The sequence below is a fragment of the Coenobita brevimanus genome, chromosome 100 (genome assembly GCF_032717465.1).
Source record: "Coenobita brevimanus isolate Jiangsu-jjx chromosome 100, ASM3271746v2, whole genome shotgun sequence".
NCBI lineage: Eukaryota > Metazoa > Arthropoda > Malacostraca > Decapoda > Coenobitidae > Coenobita > Coenobita brevimanus.
The window spans coordinates 53,177,953-53,196,990 of NC_137053.1; the positions used below are offsets into that span (position 1 = coordinate 53,177,953).

A 19,038-nucleotide genomic window follows, 5' to 3' on the forward strand; every position below is an offset into this window, starting at 1 on the left:
CGTTAGATGCTAATACATAAACACGTGGAAAACTATAATAGGCAAAATAAATTGGACCGAACCCCTATTTTGAATCTGTTTTCACTCATTGTATAAGTTATTGGCATTAATTTGTAATAATCATACACAGTTATATAAAATATAAAATAAAGAAGAAATAATGTGGATAACTCACCTGTGAGTGACGAATGAGGTGCGTGGATACGACAAAAGATGGTATCTAATGCGGGAAGGGAGGATAATGCCCCAAGTCATCCAACCTGGCTAGCAGACCTCAGCAAGGAATGCAAGATCGTTTTTCTGCCCCCAAGAACAACCTCTCTCATCCAACCGCTTGATCAGAATTGCAATGGTCAAGCAGCTATACCACCAACGCCTCTACGATCACCTCCGCAGCAAGACCAACAGCTGTGAGAAGCTGCAGGCAATTCTTGACTTGAACACAGTTGAGAGTGATGTCATGGACGCCAAGTTTGGTTTGGACTCGCCACCCACTTCATCCTCACCACGCACAGCACCCGCACAACCAACTTCAACTCTTGAGAAGACTAATATGGTTTTTTGGCGGTCATTCAACCTCAAGGATGCCATCACTCTCTTGTTGTCCTCTTGGGCAGATATAACCACTGCAACAATTAATAATGCTTGGCGCCTCCTCGTACCGCACCTGTGTGAAATCGCACCGAGAAGCGGCTTTCAGTCCCTGGCCGCTGCCGAGGCAGCCACTCTCACAAGTGCACAAGCTGTGCCCGGGTTTCAGGCCATCTCGCTGGAGGAGATCAGGGGTTTACATTTGGCAGCAGCAAAGCAGGATCCCCAGGAAATCATGCAGCGAGTGGACGAGGCCGACAAAGAGCAGGAGATCGCAGCAGAAAAGCCAGCAACACCAATGATGGAGAGTGAAGATTTGTCCATGATGGAGATCAGTAGGGTACTGTGTGCCTTTGATAAATTGAAGGAAGAATTCAAAGACATCGAACGCTCTCAGTTGCGAGTGGAGGAGGTGACTTCTTCACTGGACAAAACCTTCCGCTACTACACCGACAAGTACAACCAGGAAATAAACAGAGGGAAGCAAACACTCATCACCTGTTACCTTTGGCTTGAACAAAGTGAGGAATCACTCCCTTCAACATCAGAAGAGCCATATCCTGAGGAGGATCAAGAGGCTGACCCGATGTCTGAGGTGTCAGAAATAGACTTTGAAGGGTTTATGAACGAAGTGAGTGCATTAGCTAGTGAAAATGTCGAAAGTGCTGGTGACGAAAGTGGTGAGGAAGGTGGTGTGTCGGGTGGTGTGGTGGGTGATGCAGGAGATGCACGCTAGGTGCCTCATAATGCCTCGGATCCAATGCTTACCTCCATCACACCTATTGTCCTCTTTGGTAAAGGTGAGCAGCCATATTCTTGTTGGTTTAGTTAAGCCATATCCTTGTTGATTTACCTATGGTCCTTTCACAGCAAGAAGTCTGTTCAGGGTGTGGCAGAAGTTGGGATTTCCCCCGAGTGCGACGTTGCCAATTTGACCACCAATTATCGGATTATCACTCTGTCTCCCTACCTACCCCCATCACACCTGTTTCTCGCTCTCTCTCTCTCTCTCTCTCTATATATATATATATATATATATATATATATATATATATATATATTGTATATATTTATTATTTATTTTCATTTTTTTTCCACGCCACTTATGAGGTAAAAGTCTAGGCGCGTTTTATTTTTAAGAGGTTTCCCCTGTAGGCCTAATCCTCTCTGATCTTTAATCATAATCTTCTTCGTCATCAGAACTTTCTGTTATATTGACGAGAGAGAGAGAGAGAGAGAGAGAGAGAGAGGTGGGATGGGGGTAGATAGGGGCCCAGTGATAATCCGATAATTGGTGGTCAAATTGGCAACTCTATGGCGTGGCAACATGGGAAAAAAGCACTGCCACGTGTCATAGAATTCATTCAAATCGTTGTTATAATTCTAAAAAGTGATACTCACTGTACTATATAGCTTCCTTTACTATATACAGAATATAAAAAAACAATTTCAAATAGCACATAGATGGGAAATAACGAGTGAGAGAGGCATGTACTACGGTTGATTTGGCAGCATCGCTAGAGGTGATTCACCAGGTGGGCCCCACCCTGAACGGACTTCTTGCGGTGAAAGGACCATAGTAAAGCCATAATCTTGTTGGTTTACTTTATCTTAGGTAATATATCTTAGACAGTTTCCCAGTATAGTACAATACTGTACTTAGGTCTGAAAGGCATCTCAAGGGTTGCCCATGAAGGGGGGTGCCACCCATATGTAATTTTTCCCATAAGATTATGTATTCACAGTACGCGAATTCCTAGTACGTGACGTACTCTGCCGCCCATATACTCGCATACTAGGGGGATGTAATGTGTGTGTGTGTGTGTGTGTGTGTGTGTGTGTATATATATATATATATATTTATGTGAAAATACTGTACTGTAAAAAAGATTTGTGCCGTAAAAAAAAAAAAAAAAAAAAAAAAAAAAACTGGTTTGTGTAAGTCATATATATTATATATGGCTATAATAAAAAGGGAGATTTTTTGCTTGTTTGTCTAAATTCACCGTAAACAAGAAATAAGCAAGAAGTTATGAGGAGCACGGTACATCCAGGCAGACAACGAAGTGCCGTAAAGAGTGGATTTTGGTCACTTGTTTGCCCCTCCTCCCCCCATTGTTGACTGCCTACCTACCGGTTTATTGATAATGTCATCGCATAGCCAAAGGTTTGTACTTTCATCCCCTGTTTAGTTTCTGACTCTAGTCTAACTCGCCCCGTCCCGACTGATTTTCCACAACTGACTCCCCTCAATCCCGACCAACTTTGGAAAAAAAAATTTTTGGCTCAAACCTCCGCTTTTGGTGAGAAACATCAAAAAGTCATAGAGAAATCGCTCACCTGAGGTTTAAAATACTGAATACAGGTAGCAGTATCCCTTACCTTACTGGGTTTTCTATCAGGCTGGCTCCAAAGAAAATGAGTTCTATGGGAGGGTAACTATTCCACACCACTCATAAACAGTATTTGATTTACTTATTTGGTACGAATTTAAATGCAGTACGAGAGTATATTGGTTTTCACACAGTAATATAGGCAATATAAGCATTGTTTCACTCACCAAACACATCAACATACCTGACCCTTTTTGGCGACATTACCTGATCATCAATTCTAACTGTTTCTTCCTCTAATGCTACGTAAACTTTGTCCTCCACATTGTCATCGATTGGGGAATCACTCTGGCCTTGAATTTCGTATCGTGGCACAACATGTCTTTACTGGCCAGGTCACTGGTAGGTGAATTGCCGAGACAATGGGGTGCGGGGGGAAGGTCATGTGGGGTAAGGCATTGTCCCTGCCTGGCAACTTGTAGAGGAAGGTGTCCCGTGTATATGTACCAAAAATCAAGCGCGAAATTTGAAAAATGTGCAAATGACAGACCTTGCAATTGTGGCGCGTTTATATAAGTCAATGGGACTCACAGTGACAAAATGTTCGGAAGTATATATACATGAACGGGACGCGGCGGGTTAAGTAGTTTTTTTTGGCAAATATTTGAAAACGGGGCTAAAATCGCTGACTATCCTAGGTTGGGAGGACAAGCGGCTGAGCCACGAGCCTGGGGTTAAGGGGTTAACCAGTAAACTACAGACATCCTCAGCGATTTAGGTAATCCAAGAACTAGCTCGTTTCCTGGTTAACAATCTACCCAACAAGAAATTAATGACGACCTCGAATCGGAATGGATGAAGCTTTGGCTGTCACTTGAATTTTTCAGCTAAGGCGTACTTTTCATTGCATAAGCACTGACTACTAGACAGAAGGTAATCGCAATTTAATACAAATTGTTTGTCACATCGACACTATTGATGTTGATTGATTTCATAGGAACAATTGGCAGGTGAAGCCATTTTGCTGTGTCGGTACAGCGACAGGTGTAGCAGTTTTGCCGTGCTGGTCAGCTGATTGCCTCTGCTGCACACTACTGCCTCTTCCCCTCTCCGCTCGACATCTCCATTTGCAATTACAGGTAAGCCCTTAATTCACGCGAACTTTTTTCATGCGATTTCGGTTATCCACGAATTTTTCATACAGTAATTAAAACATAAAATAATAGTATTCAAATAAATAATTTTAATATACAAGAGAAATAAATAAAATATAAAAATGCCTACCTGCTGCCCGTGTGCATACATATGTGTGTGTGTGTGTGTGAGGTTGGTCTACCACGCACCACACAGTCAGTTTGAATCCAACGGTCAAACCATGCGTGACTCGCGAATCGTTACTTGTGGCTTATTTTTCTGCCTTCCAGTGATTGCTTGCCTTGTTTGTCAACATGGGGCCTAAGCATGGTGCTAGTGATGCATGTAACACACCAAAATGGACTTGTAAAGTGATGTTGCTGACAGAGAAAGTTAAAGTGTTGGACAAACTTAAGGGAGGAATGTCGGCGACAATTCTCCGTCAGGACGATTCCCCGTCATTATTTACATACCAGTTTATTTAGCAAGTACAGTACACTAGTTTTTTACTTATATGAGTTATAAAATCCCCTTGAAAATTAGTTATTAAAGTATTAATTAATTAATAATAAGTATATTTATCGAATGACATGGAATCGGCCATGTTTTGATGGTGAATTGACTTCATGGTGAATTGTCTCGGAACCATGTGTTTGGGGTGAGTCAACTGTTCTTACAATAAAGAAGGTAGAACATAGCATACGGGAGGCAGTGAGGGCTAGTGCACCAGACTGTGCTAAAGTGTCTCCACCTATGCCTGTGAACTGGCTCGGAACCATATGTTTGGGGTGAATGAGTCAACTGTTTGGACAATAAAGAAGGCAGAATGTAGCATATTGGAGGCAGTGAGGGCTTGTGCACCAGACTGCTGAAGTGTCTCCACCTACGCCTGTGCTTGTCAGGTTTCAGTGTTAAATTTCTTACATTTTTGTTGTTTTTCATACTTTATGCTAGTTTATGAGGTGTATGTAGTGCATAAACAGTATTATTCAGATGTAATGTACTTAGTAGACATGTGTAATTATGTGCACACAAGGGCAGAACATATACGCTAATTTACCACATACGCGAAGGGTCTGGGAACGTAACCCTCGCGTGAATTAAGGGCTTACCTGTAATTTGTATTATATCATTTTACATGCAGGTACAGTTACACTACAACTGTCACACCTACACCATGTATCACATACACCACGCTACGTAACAATTAGTTGAGAAAGTAAATGTAGCACGCTTTTCCTCAGTCTGACCTAAGTACAGGATTTTTCATTGTCATCACAGAGTTTTTTCCCTCAGGGTAGCTTCTGTTAACGTAAATACGAGGTTTTTACGCTCACCGATGACACTGCTCCTCTCCTGTAGCAAGACAGTACACACATCACAGTGTGAATCTTGTGTGACTGAGTTTGGATGTATATATTACCTACTGTTAACCCCCTCGAGCAAGATGACGCAATGCGAGTCATAATCCTTGTAATCTTAAAGAGTAACCGATGATGCAACATGATGCAACTTCTCTATAAATGGTTGTAGAAACTTTTACTGGGGATGGATTTGCACCAAATTTGGTTGAGTCAAAGCTTAGGGTTGCCAGGTCCAGGGGAAACATATGGCAACAGCCAGGAGCTTATCGGAAGGTTAAGCGGCCCATATATAGTTCTGTATTGTCCCATCAGGCTGGAAGGGTGTGTGAGTGTGCGGCTGGGCATTTAAATCGGCGTTTGGCTACTATCGCACCGTCCATACCTTACGTGTGTATAGTGATATTGTGTTACATATACTGTAGTGCAGTGTGCTTGTGAAGAAAGTGTACAAGTGTTTCTTATATATTTTCAGAGAAAGCCTGATTTGAAAATTCCTAACTGATTTTTACCATTCCCTTCCTATTTTTACACTAAACCTACAATGCCTCGCAAGGGCTTATCAGAGAAAGAGTACATGACAACTGACACCACTGCCATACCTCCTATGACAACTGACACCACTGCCGTCACTCCTATGACAACTGACACCACTGCCGTCACTCCTATGACAACTGACACAACTGCCATAACTCCTATGACAACTGACACCACTGCCATACCTCCTATGACAACTGACACCACTGCCATCACTCCTATGACAACTGACACCACTGCCATCACTCATATGACAAGTGTCACCACAGCCATCACTCCTATGACAACTGACACCACTGCCATCACTCCTATGACAACTGACACCACTGCCATCACTCCTATGACAACTGACACCACTGCCATCACTCCACACACACACACACACACACACACACACACACACACACACACACACACACACACACACACACACACACACACACACACACACACACACACACACACACACACACACACACACACACACACACACACGGGCTGTGATCATACCTGTCCTCCTCTCTGCAACTCCATCTCCTCTCAAAAAACACTACAACTCCACTAGAGGACATGAGTAACCAGCTTATTTGTCTAGTTTTTATACTATTGTATTGTTGGGTATAAAATGTCTGTTTACTATATATTTCTCACAGGGAAAATGTGGTGGATTTCATTGCTATTCTCTCAGTCATTATACTTGTAAAGTACAGGTTTTTGCATCAAAATCTGAAGAAAGCTTCATCAAGCTGATGATTTCTTATGCATCCTTTTGTAAAGCAAAGTAACCTGTGTGTGAAATAACTGGGGAAAAGTTATGAAAGACGAACATACTCATCCTACAGGCCGGAGCATAGGTGCTGTCACCGCGCAACCCATCGTAACTTTTCAAAATTCATTTTCTCCATAACAATAACGGTTATAACATTGTGAATTTTATCATGGGCTTCCTTAATCTTTGGGCTAAAAAAATGGACAGACTTTTCTGATTGTTACAGTGTCACTAACAACATACGAAATAATAAACAAATCAGAAGTTTTTAGGCAATTTTTTTTTTTTTTTTTTTTTTTATTTACTCGAAAACTATTGGACGTATCAACTTGAAACTTTCACAGATGAAAGATCATGAAATTCTGCATATAGACATATCCTTTACAACTGCGCATCACAGGAAAAATTCTTCATGGTGATGCAGGACAGTTGAGAAGCTAGTTTTCACGTAAATTAGGTTTATTCAGGCTTCATTTCTGTATGTTAATTCATCTGTTTTATGTTTTATTTTTTCTTAAATGATAGTATAAACATCAACGAAGATGACGGGAAGCAGTTTAGTTAATATATGCACTTTTCGAGGGTAAATTGGACCATAGAAATTTTTCCCTTGCCGCACGAGCGGAGCCAGCCTGAGCGAGGTGTTGGTTCTGTGCATGGAATAAAAACTTATTCAAAGCTTACGGTGGGCGAGAGGGTTAAATATTCCTCTGAAAAATTTTATTTTGATGGGGTGTAATGTGTGTTACTATGGCACTTTGTGGCATTGTATTATTATTATTATTATTATTATATGAACTCATGAACAACACTGAAACCCCAGAGAACTTCACTCAGTCAGTTAACCATTTGCATTTGCACTCAGATTTGAAACAGATGTTTTTCAAAATATTCATCATTGTATCAGAGTGACTGTCTTTATGTACAGACAGTAATGTTTCACTGAACATTATTTTTTGTGTAATTAATTATTTGTGTAATTATCATGTGTTGTTGAGTGAAGACGAAGGGGAGCTACAAGGCTTGGTGGATGAGTTTGGGAGAGTGTGTAAGAGGCGGAATCTAGAGATGAATCTTGGGAAGAGTAAAGTGATGGTCTTTGAGAGAGGTGAAGTCAGTGAATGTACAACGAGACTGGATGGTGAGGAATTGGAAAATGTGCGTACGTTTAAGTACTTAGGTAGTGTGATGAGTAAGGATGGAGGTTTGGAGGGTGAAGTGCTTGAAAGGGTACAGCAGGGAAGAAAGGTTGCTGGTTCTTTGAAAGCAGTGATAAGAAGCATGGAAGTGAGCATGGAAGTGAAAAAGTTACTACATGACAGTATTGTGATACCAACTCTAACGTATGGAAGTGAAGCTTGGACGTTGCTGGAAGGACACAAGTCAAGAGTGAGAGCAGTGGAAATGAGTTATTTAAGAGGAGCCTGTGGAGTCACATGGAGAGACAGGCTGACAAATGAAGATACAAAGGAGCGTTGTGGTGTGGATGTGATAGGAAGCGTTAGGAGGAATACACTAAGGTGGTTTGGCCACGTGGAGAGGATGGAGGGTGAAAGACTGATGAAGAGAGTGTATGTGAGTGAGGTGGAGGGGGGGAAGAGGGAGGGGGAGGCCAAGGATGAGATGGAGGGATGTGGTGGAGAGGTGTGTGAGAGAAAGGGGTGTGAGTTGGGAGCGGGGCAGTGAAATGGCGGGGGACAGAGCAACGTGGAGGCGATTTGTTTGTGGCCACCCCGAACGGAATTCAGGTGTCTGGCAATAGATAGATAAACAGATATTCCCTGCCTCGCCTCTCTAGCCATTAAGCTAGGCCAAGTTTACTTACAGTGATCATGTATTGCTTTGTGGCTGGCTTGATAACATTAGTCAGTGCTGCCATGGGATGAGGACGTCAAGAACAGAGCAGAGAAGTGAAGACCCTGTCTTAGCAGCTACAGCCTCTAGCAGTTCTACGACCCCCACATCTCCCCACCTAACTGGTGATTGGCAAGTGGATGTGAGCAGTGATCATTGCAGTTCAGCCTGATTAGCAGAGCTGCCCAGTCTCTTCGCAGCCACGACTCCATTTTCTCCACTGACCAGTATTTTCTTCCTTGGCTTAAGAGAATTAGCTAGTTGTTTGATTGTGTGAGTGAGTGATTACTCGTTTAAGTTATCTTGGAAGAATTCATTTTGTTTGTAATTAATAAATTTACAGTCCTTCTCTTTGGGCTGTATCAAATGTAAGAATCATGTTTCAAATCTCCATATTGTGCTTACTCTAGTTTGCTACTCCCAGTTTGCACGAACTTCTTATATTAATTACAACTGGTAGTTAAGCCAGTTAGTGGTAGGTGGTTGCAACCATCATCCATTCACTTGATGTAGTGCTGCCTACTTCTTCCTATGCCTTTAGTATTCTTTTTCTGTGCCTGCCTTCCTCTCTTCCTATTTCTCCCATCTTTCCTGTTACTTCTTATTCCTTTTCTTTCCTTTACAGGTGGCTTTACATTGAGTGACAAGCCAAATAGTTTCCTATAAGCCAAGAAACCATTTACAATGCTGGGTGGTAACCATATAACCAAACCATACAAGCTCCCTACGTGTTAACAAGTGGGTTGGTGGAGGGTTAGTGTCCCTCCCTGTAAAACAAATAACTCAAAGTCAAATGGCCACCCCTTACGGGATTATGGCGTCTGGCAACAGATAGATAGATAGACAGTTAAGCCAGTTCTTTCATATTAATTCATAAATCTGTTTACGCCAGCCAGGAGTTAACACTGGCATGAATGTCTATATTAGTATCAGGTACTGATCATCAGGAGTAGGGGCACTTTCTCTCAGAGGCCAACAGCATCAACAATTCAGCATTCGTAAGTGATTAGTCTCCACTGTGTACGGTTGAGAAAGTTTATAAAATTCTTATCTTTACAGAATCGGCAAAGTAAGCCGGAATAAAGTAAAACTTACTACTTTATTTTGTAAGTCGATTCTTGTCTTTACAGAATCGGCAAAGTAAGCCGGAATAAAGTAAAACTTACTACTGTACTTTATTTTGTAAGTCGATAGCGCTATTGTCAGTGTCGACTATTTTTTTTCCTCAATAAGTAGTGGAGATATATTCAGTATACTGCATTTCTTTTCCCATCATGACAACTGGCGACTTATTTGTAATCATATTTCATGACCCCCCTTAATATATGTATATATATAAATATATACAGGTAAGCCCTTAATTCAAGCAAGGGTTAGGTTCCCAGACCCTTCGGGTATGTGGTAAATTCGCGTATATGTTCTGCCCTTGTGTGCACATAATTATGCATGTCTATTAAGTATATTACATCTGAATAATACTGTTTATGCACTACATACACCTTATAAACTAGCATAAAGGATGAAAAACAACAAAAATGTAAGAAATTTAACACTGAAACCTGACAAGCACAGGCGTAGGTGGAGACACTTCAGCAGCCTGGTGCACAAGCCCTCACTGCCTCCCATATGCTACATTCTACCTTCTTTATTGTATGAACAGTTGAGTCATTCACCCCAAACAAGCGGTTCCAAGACAATTCACAGGTTCCAAGACAATTCACAGGCATAGGTGGAGACACTTTAGCAGTCTGCAGCACTAGCCCTCACTGTCTCCCGTATGCTAAGTTCTCCTTCTTTATTGTATGAACAGTTGACTCGCCCCAAACATACGGTTCTGAAACATTTCACCATCAAGTCTATTCACCGTCAAAACATGGACACTTCCCCATCATTCTATTAATATACTTATTATTGATTAATCAATACTTTAATAACTAATTTTCAGGGGGATTTTATAACTCATATAAGTAAAAAACTAGTGTACTGTACTTGCTACATAAACTGGCATGTAAATATATGACGGGGAATCGTCCTGACGAAGAACTGTCGCCGACATTCCTCCCTGAAGTTTGTCCAACACTTTAACTTTCTCTGTCAGCAACATCATTTTACAAGGCCGTTTTGGTGTGTTACATGCATCACTAGCACTATGCTTAGGCCCCATGTTGGCGGACAAGGCAAGCAATCACTGGAAGGCAGAAAAATAAGCCACAAATAACGACTGGCCAGTCATGCATGGTTTGACCGTCGGATTCAAACTGACTGTGATGCGTGGTAGACCGACCTCCCACACACACATACACACACACACACACACACACACACACACACACATGTATGCACATGGCCAGCAGGTAGGCATTTTTATATTTTATTTCTCTTGTATATTAATATTATTTATTTGATTATTATAATTTTGTTTTAATTGTTGTACGAAAAATTCGTGAATAACCGAATCGCGTGAAAAAAGTTCGCGTGAATTAAGGGCTTACCTGTCTATATATATATATATATATATATATATATATATATATATATATATGTATTGTATATGTATATATATATATACAGTAACCCCTCCAATATCCGGATCAATAGAGCCATAGGCAGGTCCGGATAGTGGTCCTGTCCGGATATTGGGCCCCAGCTTATGGACTAGTACTTACGGACCCTAACTCTGAAAAACACCTATACAACTCCCTCTGGACATGCATAGCACCTATTTAAGACCCAAATCACACCAATAAGGTACATAAAAGACTGAAATAAAAGCAAAAGAACCATAAAATGAGGTTTTAGAGGTGAGTTTATACAATATTAAACATTCTGGGTACTTACAAGTCCCTTGGTCTTGGACTGGTTTGAACCGCCAGTTTGCAGTCCACAGTTAATCCTCTGCACTCTAAATTGTAATTTCTTAACACTGCACAACACTGTAAATTCCTGTGTGTTCTAGTGGCAAGGTATTGCAGTTTATTCACTGTTTATTCACAAAAAACAAGCACCTGTGGCTTGCACTGTTATGAGTATCTGCTCTCCATCGGAGTTAAGCTGTGACTGTTGATGTTGGTGGGGTAACAGAGTTGCCAGATCGCAACAGCCACATTACCAATCTCCTCAACTTTCATTGTCAAATATAACTTTTCATTACCAAATTCGTAAAGCTAGCATATATTCTTCACTAATTATATATACAAGTGGAAATACATGTAATCACTCTCCTTATAACTAACAACATGTTGATTATTTTCACACTATGTAGGGTAGCAGATTAATCAGAGAGAGCAAACAATCCACCATCTCCATCCTGTGTATCCTCATACATGTGAAAAATCCATTTGGTAATGCATTATTCTAATGCATTACCAAACGAATTTTTTCATTACCAAATTGGCTCACACTTGTTATTTAAAATTACCAAATGGCAACCTGACAGGGGAGGGGGAGGGGAGGTAGGAAGGGGTTAAGGGACCATGGTGTAACAGCTGTTGGGCGCCAGGCGGGAATTTCAAATTATGGGAGGGAAAAAGTCAGATTTTTTTGAATTTTTTGCAGTTTTGGCCCATTTTGGGAATATTGGATCCCAGGAGGATTATGTCCGGTTAGTGGGGATGTTCGGATATTGGGCGTTCGGATATTAGAGGGATTACTGTATATATATATATATACATATATATATATATATATATATATATATACATATATATATATACATATATATATATATATTATATATATATATATATATATATATATATATATATATATATATATATATATATATATATATATATATATATACATATATATATATATATATATATATATATATATATATACATATATATATATACATATATATATATATATTATATATATATATATAAATATATATATATATATATAACTATACATATGTATATATACAGTAATCCCCGTACTATCCGGACCCCCACGTTCCGGACATCCCCACTTACCGGACATTGTGGGCCTGGACCTTCAGAACCCAAAAATGGCCAAAAAAAGAAAAAATCCCCCCAAAATACTAATTTTTTCCCACCTGTAATTTGAAACTGCCGCGTGGTGCCGAACAGCTGTTACACCACGGACCCTCACCCCTTCCTTCCTCCCCTCTCCCCTGTCAGGGTTGCCATTGGGTATTTTTCATTACCAAATGTGGGCCAATATGGTCATGAAAAATTCGTCTGGTAATGAATCAGAGTAATGCATTACTAAACGGATTTTTAACATATATGAGGATACACAGGATGGAGATGATGGATTGTTTGCTCACTCTGATTAATCTGCTAACATACATAGCGTGAAAATAACCAACATGCTGTTAATCATACGAAGAGTGATTACATGTATTTCCACTTGTATGTATAATTAGTGAAGAACAAATGCTAGCTTTATGAATTTGGTTATGAAAAGTTATGTATAGTTGTGAGTAAAAGATGGAAGAAGAGCATCAGAGAGTATGGATCAGTTGGGTCAAGGATTGTGTGGGTAAGATTGAAAGTTGGAATACAAATGTGGGTGATTGTGTGTGTGTATGCGCCAATGAAAGACTGTGCTAGCAGAGTGAGAGAAGAGTTCTGGACAAATGTGGAAGTGTGCATGGAAAAGTTTGGAAGGAATGAGAGAGTTTTTCTGATCAGTGATATGAATGGTAAAGTAGGGAATGTGAAGGTGGAAGGAATAGTTGGTGAGTGGGGTGTGCCTGCTGAGACAGATGAGAATGGCAGTGCATTAGTGGACATTTGTGCTGGGAGGGGGTTGATGATAGCCAATACCCTCTTCAGGCACAAAATGATCCACAGGTATACATGGCGAGTGATGAGAAGGGTGGGTGGTGAACTGAATGAAAGGAAGGCAATGATTGATTATGTGTGTGTGGATGAAAGGATGTGAAAATGTGTAATGGATGCAAGAGCTTACAGAGGTTGGGGGAGTGGACTTTCTGACCACTACTTGGTGGTGGCCAGAAGCTAGGTCCAATTAGGATGGAGAAACAGAAGAAGGGAAGGGCAGAATGAAGGAGAATTTGTAAGGAGAGTGGAAAGGTTACAAGAGGATGAGAAAAAGGCAGAGTATAAGAGAGAAGTGGAGGAACGATTGGGCAAATATGAATTGGAGCAGATGAGGGATATGGAAGGTCTGTGCAGGATATTTACAGAAGAAATATGTGCAACATGTGATGTGGTGTGTGGGATGAAGAGAAGACGGAGGAGTGCGCAAGGAACAGTGTGATGGAATGAAGAGGTGAGACAGGCTGTGGCACAAAAGAAGAAAGCATACAATGAATGGATGAGAAATAGGGGCGTGGAAGAAGCTGAGAGGCGGAAGAGAGAGTTATATGCAGAAAGAAAGAGAGAGGTGAAAAGATTAGTAGGAGAGAGTAAGAAGAGAGCAGATGAGGAATTTGGAAGGAACTTGAGTGTAAAGTGGAGGGACTGTAAGAAAATGTTCTGGAAAGAGGTGAAAAGAGTAAGACAGGGTGGAAGTGAAGTTAGCAGGGGAGTGAAAGATAAAAATGGTAGATTACTAGTGGAGAATGGAGAAAAAGTGAGCAGATGGGGAGAACACCTTAAGGAATCGTTGAATATAGAAGATAGAAGTAATGCGAGTATGAGTGGCTGGGGAATGGCTGGGAGAAGGAGGGAAGTGAGAAGACAGGAAGAAATCAGTAGGATAGAAGTTGTGGAAGCAATGAAGAAAGTTAAATTGGGGAAAGCCCCAGGAATTGATGGAGTGTGTGGTGAAATGTTGAAGTATGGGGGAGAGATAGTAGTAGAATGGATGTGGAAAATGTGCAGATTGGCCTGGGAGGAAGGTAGAGTCCCGGAAGATTGGAAGTCAGGTATAATTATTCCCTTGTACAAAGGAAAAGGGGAAAAAGAAGTGTGTGGTAATCATAGGGGCGTCTGTCTTCTTAGTATAATAGGAAAAGTGTATGGTACAATACTTATTGACAGAGTTAGAGAAAGAACAGATGAATAAGTGGGAGAAGAACAGGGAGGCTTTAGGAAGGGAAGAGGTTGTGCAGATCAGATATTCATTCTTAGATCTATAGTGGAAAAGTTACTAGAGAAGGGAAAGAAGTTGTATGTGGCTTTCATGGATTTGGAGAAAGCATATGACACGGTGGATAGACAAGGATTGTGGAAAGTATTAAGAATTTATGGAGTAGATGGGAAGTTGTTGAATGCTGTGAAGAGTATGTATGATGGTGCTAAGGCTGCAGTGCGTGTGGATGGTGAACTAAGTGAATTTTTCTCTTTGAAGGTTGGGTTGAAACAGGGATGTGTCATGTCTCCATGGTTGTTCAATCTGTACATGGATGGGGTAATAAAAGAGGTACAAGATAGGGTAGTGGATATTGGAGTGGCCCTGGTGAGAGAGGGTAGTGTTTGGAAACTCCCTGTACTGTTGTTTGCAGATGATACTGTGTTGTTGAGTGAAGACGAAGGGGAGCTGCAAGGCTTGGTGGATGAGTTTGGGAGAGTGTGTAAGAAATGGAATCTAAAGGTGAATGTAGGGAAGAGTAAAGTGATAATCTTTGAGAGAGGTGAAGTCAGTGAATGTACAGCGAGGTTGGATGGTGAGGAATTGGAAAATGTGAGAACGTTCAAGTACTTGGGTAATGTGATGAGTAAGGATGGAGGTTTGGAAGGTGAAGTGCTTGAAAGGGTACAGCAGGGAGGAAAGGTTGCTGGTTCTTTGACAGCAGTTATAAGAAACAGGGAAGTGAGCATGGAAGTGAAAAAGTTACTACATGACAGTATTGTGATACCAACTCTAACATACGGAAGTGAAGCTTGGACGTTGTTGGAAAGACACAAGTCAAGAGTGAGAGCAGTGGAAATGAGTTATTTAAGAGAAGCTTGTGGAGTCACATGGAGAGACAGGCTGACAAATTAGGATATAAAGGAGCGTTGTGGTGTGGATGCGGAGGTGATAGGATGCGTTATGGGGAACACACTGAGGTGGTTTGGCCATGTGGAGAGGATGGAGAGTGAAAGACTGACGAAAAGAGTGTATGTGAGTGAGGTGGAGGGGGGAAGAGGGAGAGGGAGGGGGAGGCCGAGGATGAGATGGAGGGATGGGGTGGAGAGGTATATAAGAGAGGGGGGGGTGAGTTGGGAGCAGGGCAGTGAAATGGTGGGGGACAGGGCGACGTGGAGGCGTTTTGTTTGTGGCCACCCCAAACGGGATTGAGGTGTCTGGCAATAAATAAATAGATAGATTTTGGGAATTTTTTTGTTCAGCAATGGTGAAGAATATTAACCCCTACACCACAGGCATGTTTACCAATGTTTTGCGTGTGCCGCGGGGTTATTCGGGCTCTGACAGACTCTCAAAAAATATTTGCCAAAAATCAGTTATTAGTCCTAGAATATTAAAATTACATATGCTTATGGCACATACCTTCAGCTTTCTCCTGGAATGTTTGTTGAGCCTTCGTCGGTTACCGTAGGACTTGTGGAGACCTCTGAAGTTGGGTAACGAAGTCTCCACTTTACACTTCCCAACAACCCGTAATATGATTACCACAGCCAGATATTAACACTATAAACACTACTCTATGATTTTCAAGTAGTTTGGGATCCATACTCCAAAAAAAAACCCACTGTGAAAGCAATGAAAATTATGAGCGCGTCTGACCGTCGCACTTACGCTAGTTCACTCTTGGTACTCTGTCATTTATTATTCATAAAACCCCTCACACTTTATATTTCTATTCCTATACAACACTAATATATATCTACAGTCTTTATCCATAAGTTTCCTTCAGTAGTATTAGTTTATTGTCACTGTAGGGATTCAATTTCTTTCAGTAAAATACGTAGCATTCACTTTCTCGTCCTGTATACTAGCATTGAGAGTGAATGTCACTTTCATCTTCACTCTCATAACTCATGCTAGAGTGAAACTTCCACTTTCATTACTCCTAGGGTATATACTCGTATTCTTATAATACTACTCATTTACATTTCTATTTACGTTCTCTATTTTATTTACGTTATTTACATTTCTATTTTATTTACACTGTGTTATGCACTGTCACTTGAAGTAACTTATAAAACTATTTTCCACTGTTCACGTATATTTACATTCATTACTTTCACTTGCTGTTTACACATTATTTACACATTATTTACAATTCCACTTGCACTGTTTTACTCAATAGAAAGCTTTTATCAATTGTCAGCCCTTTACCTCTTTCCACACGAGGTTTAGTAGGGGGTAAAGGTCACAGGGCCCTTTGCATGGGGGTGAAAAGTCCCTGAAGTCAGCAAGAGGAAACAGACGTACCTCCACTTCGGAAGATGAGAGTGAACTGATAAGGGAGGGCCGGGGTGGAGGCCTACCTAGGGATATTCAGTACTACCAACGTTAGCTCTTGAAACAGCTATGTATAGCACTGAAATGATTGGCAGGAAATCTAGACAATACATTATAAATTAGGTAGTTCCAGGTGAATGTAAATATCACTTAGGCTTCTTCCTTCCCTCCTTATATGTATATTTATTACGAAAACAGATTATACGGCATATTTCAAGGGGAAATAAACAGCAAAAATTAGCGAACGAGAGCACGTGAGGTGTTGTCAGGTGATAATTAGCCAATTCCAGGTGTATGGCACTCTCACTTACCTTATTTCTTTCTTGTATATATTATTTGGTATAAGAATAGGGCATAGGGCTTATTTCAATGGATGAAATCAGTGAAAAATTCCAGGGAAGATTTACTTAGCATAGCACGGCCGGGCAGGCGAGAGGATAGGGTAATGGAGGGGGGGTAGGGAGAGGAGTCAAGAACAGGGAGAAATGGCTAAATTGTCAACAATGGATGGGAGTACAGATGAGATTAGGAGTGCTGACTAGTGTTGGACATTGGCAGTACTGATAGATGATACAAGCCCCCACTTGGAAGCCCGGGTGAATTCAAAATAGCACAGAATCACAAAAGCGACACCCCGCAGTATGATCCCTTGCTCCTAAGCATCACGAAAGTGACGCCCCGCGGTTAAGGGGTTAAAAAACTGTCATGGCAATTTATTAATGAGGGTTTTATTAGTAAAACTACCAAATATCTTAGAGATCAGATGAACACACTTCCCCTGGTTTCCCATTTCTCGTGTCTTATTTTTTTAATACGTTTTATGCATATATTATTTTTTTCTGTAAAAACTAATCAGTCAAATATACTCAAACTTTGGGATTATATTGCTCATATAAAGTAACAAAATATATAAAAAAATCAGACAAATATAATAAAAACAAATGTACCTTCATCAGTGACAACCGTCTGCTCCCCCTAATTCACTATCATTGTAATGAATTGCCTGTAGAGAAATTTCTATGGGCAAAGAAACATCCTAAGCCTCTTTCAACCTAGCACAATTAACAAGTTACAAGTAGAGGTGAACTATTGGAAATTTTGTCCCTGACTACATATTGCTCTCCTTCCAAAATCTGCATTTAAAGCAGAAAGTTACAAAGGCTGGACTGTGCTGAGCAGTGTAACTTAGGTGCCACCCAAGTGTACCCCCTCTTTACTTACTGGTCTGATTCCCTGAATGACCTCTGCTCTGGTGGTCTCGGCCTGAAGTTCTGTCTCGCTCACGGGATTTTGATCGGGATCTGTGGGGCAGTTACATCTTAAATAATAAACTAAATATTTAAGCTGTTTTACCATCATCATAAACTTATCCCCACTGTTTAACTGGGTGAGTAAACATCAGGGTTGGAAAATTGCATGTTGTAAATAACATATCACAGACACTGACTGAAATATAAAAAATGTCATAAACATCATAAATATATAAAACCATTAGTGCAAGAAAAATACAAATCAAATACATTTAAGAAACCATAAACCATAAAAAATTACCAGTACATATAGCTCTGCAAATTAGGTCCCTCAACCCTGCAATGTATCATCATACTCACCCTGACATTTTTTTTTCACCCACCTAACGATGAGGTGTGGGACATTCCAGATAACAAAGAATGAGAAGGGACCAAAAAAGGGAGAATTATCAATGGCATACCCAGTGAAATAGGCCAGACATTCATATACAGTGCACCAATCAAGCCTCAGAAACATGGCTCCACCTCATGCATTTTTCTGGTAGCAAGAGGTAGACCGAAAAAGATTTGAGACGAGGTCACTGAGTGTGACCTCAGGGATAAGATAATCAACAGTGAAGCTGCCAGAGATCGAGCACCATGAAAAGCCACCATTAGGTGACCAAGGCCAGCGCATGCAAGCATGTTGGAGTCTTTACAAAACGAATGTAATCCATATACATGTACTCCAAATATACATGCCTGATAAAAAAAAAAAAAAAAGGGGGGGGGGTGCCAAACACTTGTGTCATAATTCATCAAATGACCTCAATCAGCTTTCAACTCCCTAGCTGCATCATCTTCCACACCTTGCTTTAGTA

At 40.7% G+C, this 19,038-nt stretch overlaps 1 protein-coding gene across 4 annotated transcripts in view; it reads right to left on the minus strand.

The window, feature by feature from the left end:
- Positions 1 to 19,038, minus strand: part of LOC145414592 (uncharacterized) — a 260,262-nt gene that overhangs the window by 160,726 nt on the left and 80,498 nt on the right. For all 4 annotated transcript variants that reach the window (XM_080284118.1, XM_080284116.1, XM_080284117.1 and 1 more), the window contains one exon: positions 18,150 to 18,229. In XM_080284118.1, the coding sequence (XP_080140244.1) occupies positions 18,150 to 18,229 (80 nt within the window). The remainder of the gene's footprint in view (positions 1 to 18,149; positions 18,230 to 19,038) is intronic.